We start from the raw sequence: 5333 nt of genomic DNA on the forward strand, positions 1-5333 counted from the left end.
CTCCAAAAGATCACAAATCTTCTGTTCTTGCTCTTGAGGCTTTCGAGTTAGGACTTGAAGAAATTACGATTTTGCTCCTGAAAAATAATAATTTTTTTTTCAAGCCAAAATCATTAGTAACTCCCTCAAATGCTTTGTAATCATCAAAATCAATTCAAGAAGCAACAATAGAATATCAAGGTGCCTTTTATTCAGGTCGGTAAAATACCGACTTGAATCTACTTATTGGTACGTTAACTATTGTAACTTGATACTTTGAGATTGATATCTCTTTGATCTCATATGATGAGGCCACATGTCTTGGGGCTGGTTTAGTGCACCAACATGCTTCAAAGAAAAAAATCAAATCCTTTAAATAGAGGGCAAAACCAAAAGGTAAAAGCTGGGAAAATCTTCGACCCCTAATCGAAATAGAAGTCTCAGTCAGAGAAGGAAAGAGTCCTTCGGGCTGGAGTCCTTCCATGTATTTTCCACCTCCCCTCCATATTTTTCAACATGCGTTGGCTAATCTTTTTTTATGCTTTAAGATCTATGCAATTGCTAGGGTTATGGATTGAGGTATGACAAAGCATGTACCTCAATTTCTATTAGATTAATCCTACAACTTATTTAATTTTACTATTTGATATATTTGACTTTATTCTGTATTCATGGTTCATCAATTTCTAAATAATTAAGAGGGAGTGGATGCCTATCATTATAAAGTTGAAACTCGCAATTGTTCATTGCATGGTCATAACAATAAAATGATACTAACTTATACGATAATGATAATAAAAATATATTTTAAATTAATATTTTTAGAAAAAAATTATTACTAAAATTTGAACTTGGATATCTTGAATGAGCTTTACATCTCTCTCCCTCCTAGAAAAAAAAAAAAAAAAAGAGGAGAAACAAAGAGAGAAAGGCTTTCCATGTTTCTTAAATAGAGCTTTGTATAAAAGCTTTTTTTTTTTGGAGAAATAAAAATCCTGTTTAAAAGTTTTTTTTTCTAAATATTTTAAAATTGTACGAAAGAGGTTCTAGCCCTCCATGAAGGGTATTTTTTTTTGCCTCTCCAACGGCAATGCTAAACGAGACCATAATAGGGTAGAGTCAAGACTCAATCCAGCTTCCCAACGTTGATTAGCAAAATCCAGCTTCAGCCTCTGTTCCTCCCTCCTCAGGAGTCCGCAAGACATTCAAAATTTTGAAGTTAATTAAACAATTAAAAATAAAATTATTCCTTCCTTCTGTTTGGGAAAAGCCAATGGCGAACCCCTTCAATCACTTTGACATCCCTTCCAATCCCCGCCACCTCCCCTACCAACAATAAGATCCCGTTACCCCACGCTCGACCCAGAGCAACCCCCACGCTTCCCCCAGCCATGTCCTCCGCACTCCCATCACCGCCCCCGCCCAGCCACCACCACGTCCAACGACTCCGAACCCTGTTCAAGGCCCACCGGGTCCGGGAGAGCCTCACCACCCGGGCCTGCAAGCTCCTCTGCTCCTTCTTCCTCTCCCTTCTTCTCGCCGCCGGCGTCATCCTCTTCGTCCTCTGGCTCAGCCTCCGCCCCCACCGCCCCCGCTTCCACGTCTCTTCCTTCTCCGCCCCCGTCCTCTCCCCCAGCGCTGGCACGGCCTTCTCCTTCGACGTCTCCGACCGGAACCCGAACGGGAACATCGGCATTTTCTACGACGCCGTCGCCGGCTCGGTCTTCTACCGGGACAACCGGGTCGGATCCGAACCGAAGCTGGCGGGCCCCTTCTACCAGCCACCGAAGAACACCACGGTTATCCACGGGGCGGTGGATGGGGCGTCGCTGTCGCCGGAGGAGCTGGCGGCGGACTTGCGATCCGGCCGGGTTGGGTTCCGGCTCGAGCTGAGCACGACCATCCGGTTCAGGGTGTCGACCTGGGACACCCACCGGCACCGGTTGCACGTGAGCTGCAGCGTGGAGGTGGGCCCCGACGGGGCCATTTTGGCGGCGTCCAAGAGCAGGAGGTGCTCCTTGTATTTCTTTTAGTAGCAATTCTGTTTGAAAAACTTGTTTGGAATGGCTTGTAAATCATAGAGGCCCGAATCATGGTGCAATACATAGGCCTAGGCTGCTGGATGTTAAACAGCAAAAGAATAGTGATAATATATATGAAGCTAGCTTGAGGTCTCAGCAGCTGAAGAAAACCGTCAAGTTGGGTTAAGAGGCGCAAACGTTATCTCCTAAATCCAGGTTATACTGGCAAAGAATCTAGTTAACACCTCCTTTCCGGTTATGTAACTTGGAAACTGATGTGCATTAGAAGCTAACATAATATGCTCTTTGTGTAGGGTCCAAGGAACCTATTCTAGCTATGTAACTATATAGGGTCCAAGGAACCTATTCTAGCTATGTAACTATATATTGAAGAAGGCTCAAGCTCAAGTGTGTGATTGTAGATGGTGAAGAAAAAGTTGAGATTCTATTAGAAAGACAAAATTTCCGGACTCTCTACCTATTGAGTACCTTACTTGATGAGATGGATACTTCTAATGATTCTATATGAGATCTAATAAATGGCTCAAGTATATTTATTATGGACATGATTACAATATTTTGATGAAAAAAAATCATCAAAATAAAAGTTTCTAACAATATTGCGCGAGAAAGATACAAAGCATGCGACTATGATGCCATGTTGAGAAGAAGGAGAGAGAGAATGGGCTTTAGAGTGAGAAAGTCCGTCAACTTCCTGGGGCGAAATGGAAAATCCCAAACCCGATCTCTTCACCTTTCCCCATCAGCTCCTCACCATTGAAGCTGCCTGCAGATTTTACCAAGATAGAGGGAGGAAGACATACGGGCGCATCACCTTCTCAAATTGCAAGGGGATCCCTGGGAGAGAAGGTACAGTGCTTTTAAACCATCCGTCACTCGTCACTCAACATCAACTGATTTCTCCCCATACTAGTCTTCTGGAACGGTGGAGACACCCCATTGCCACGGGAGCAAATGCAATCCCACGAGTCCTTTTCTTAAATAATATAAAAAAAAATTTATTTATTTAAATAATTTAAATTTTAATTTATTTATAAATCTAATATAAAAAAATAAAATGCCATTTTGAATGACGTTTTATACGTCATTCATAATTTTCACGTAGACGTCGTCTAAAAAAAAAATTAAAAAATATCATTTTGAATGATGCTTTTAAAAATATCATTTTGAACGGTATTTTTAAAAATATTATTAAAAATAGTATTTTTTATTTTTTTTCAAAATAAATAAATAAATAAATAAAATAAAAAAAATTTATAATTTTAAATTTATAAATAAATAAAAATTTTAATTTTAAATGAAATTTAAAATATAAAAATTTAAATTTTTAATTCAAATAAAAAAAATAATTTTAAATTATTTTTTTCTTTTCAAATTAATTTTTTTAAAAAAATTTCTAAACAAAAATCTTAAAAAATAGTAATTGTAAGAATAAATTCCTATTTTTTAAGAAAAATAGGATTTTAAATTCTTATTTTTTAAGATTTTTGTTTAGATATTTTTTTAAAAAAAATAATTTGAAAAGAAAAAAATAATTTAAAATTATCTTTTTATTTGAATTAAAAATTTAAATTTTTATATTTTAAATTTTATTCAAAATTAAAATTTTTATTTATTTATAAATTATAAATTATATTCTTTTCTCATTCTTTTTCTTTTTTTTTTGAAAAAAAATTAGAAAACGTCATTTAAAATAGTATTTTTTAATTTTTTTTTTTGTACGACGTCTACGTGAAAATTGTGGATGACGTGGTCTTGATAAAATACCATTTAAAATGATGTTTTATTTTTTTATATTAGATTTATAAATAAATTAAAATTTAAATTATTTAAATAAATAAATTTTTTTTATATTATTTAAAAAAAAACTCGCAATCCCACTGCATAGATGGGCTCCCCTTACCAAAAATATATGGCCTCCGCTTCGAGCACTCCCTCTTCTGGGCATATGAGCCAACCACAACAGAATCATCAAAAGATACTGTCATTCCTCCACCAATCAAAACGACTCACTTCTCAACATCAAGCATAAAATTTATGCATCTCCAGAACTCAGTGGCTCTTTCCTCTCACTCTAGCCTCTCGTATGTATCTGCGACACCATACGGGAAGACAGCCCCCTGCGCTATAATCGAAGTTATCATCCACAGTCCTATCGAACAGATACTCCCCACTGCGAAACAATGTGGAGAGGTGCTATTGGGCTCCATCAGCTTTTTGTGACTTTACAGGCATGCTGTCGACTCTGGTGCCACAAACAGTGAACTCTCGAGGCACGACGCCGACGAACAGAGTAGACCTCAAGTATCAACGAAAGGATCAGAGTGCATCAATAAATTTCTCACCTATTGTCACGCCTTCGATCCGAAATTGTGAATCGAGAGTCACAGCAACCGTCGCATACTCATGAAAAACTCTCTCCATAAGTATACAAAGCATCTCATCACGATATCCATACATCGCAGCGGAATAAATTCAAATAATTATTATTCAACTGTAATTCAAGTAATTAAATCAAATGTCTTACATCCCATAAAATTTTTGCTAACAATAAAACAATAGATCTAAGTTCAATGAAGTTGACAATGCTAATCTCGCTTCTAAAAGCTCTGTCCCAATATTTCGTCCCACGCTCGAAATTAATTATCTGAATCTGAAAAATAGAAAGAAAGGTAATGAGCTAGACAGCCCAGTAAGTAAACATCTCTACCAGATATTTCAGATATTATATAATTTTTCAAGAATAATGCTGCAAATAAACATAAGAGTATATTTCATGCTGATTTAATACAAATCAAATATTTTCAAATATTCACATATAATATAATCATAAATTCGATTCGATTCAAAACACTCGTAACTCAACAACCTTGACTATGACCAACGTTTAACCCCCATTGGCGGGGTCCACAGAATACCAGCGCACAACCCCCACTAGCAGGGTCCAGAAATACCAGCGCACAACCCCCACTGGCAAGGTCCACAAATACCAGCGCACAACCCCCACTGGCAGGGTCCAAGAATACCAGCGCACAACCCCCACTGGCAGGGTCCACAAAGTACCAACATATAATCCCCATTGGCGGGGCCCACTGAACATAGTTAGGCTGAGAGCATAAATCCGATCAATATCAAAATACTTAGTACCACAATATATATCATAATCTTTCACTAAACATGTGCATAAATCGATATACCATAACATTTCAAAAGCACTTTTCTTTCAAAACATAATTTCATAAATCATGCATAATTTCAGAGAATAATTATTTATTTATGGAATATCTCGAAAAGATGATTCATTACTTACCT

General features: G+C 37.1%; 1 protein-coding gene across 1 annotated transcript; it reads left to right on the forward strand.

Moving 5' to 3' along the window:
- Window positions 1-1336: 1336 nt before the first annotated feature.
- Window positions 1337-2461, forward strand: LOC140857824 (protein NDR1-like). Its single transcript, XM_073257015.1, has one exon. It carries the CDS (start codon window positions 1371-1373, stop codon window positions 2010-2012), a length of 642 nt encoding a protein of 213 aa, XP_073113116.1. The 5' UTR covers window positions 1337-1370; the 3' UTR covers window positions 2013-2461.
- The last annotated feature ends 2872 nt before the right edge of the window (window positions 2462-5333 follow it).

Source organism: Elaeis guineensis, chromosome 5, assembly GCF_000442705.2.
Source record: "Elaeis guineensis isolate ETL-2024a chromosome 5, EG11, whole genome shotgun sequence".
In the NCBI taxonomy this organism is placed as follows: domain Eukaryota; kingdom Viridiplantae; phylum Streptophyta; class Magnoliopsida; order Arecales; family Arecaceae; genus Elaeis; species Elaeis guineensis.

What these genes read in the sequence shown, in the direction of transcription:
- LOC140857824 (XM_073257015.1), top strand. Translation starts at nt 1,371, where the DNA reads ATGTCCTCCGCACTCCCATCACCGCCCCCGCCCAGCCACCACCACGTC.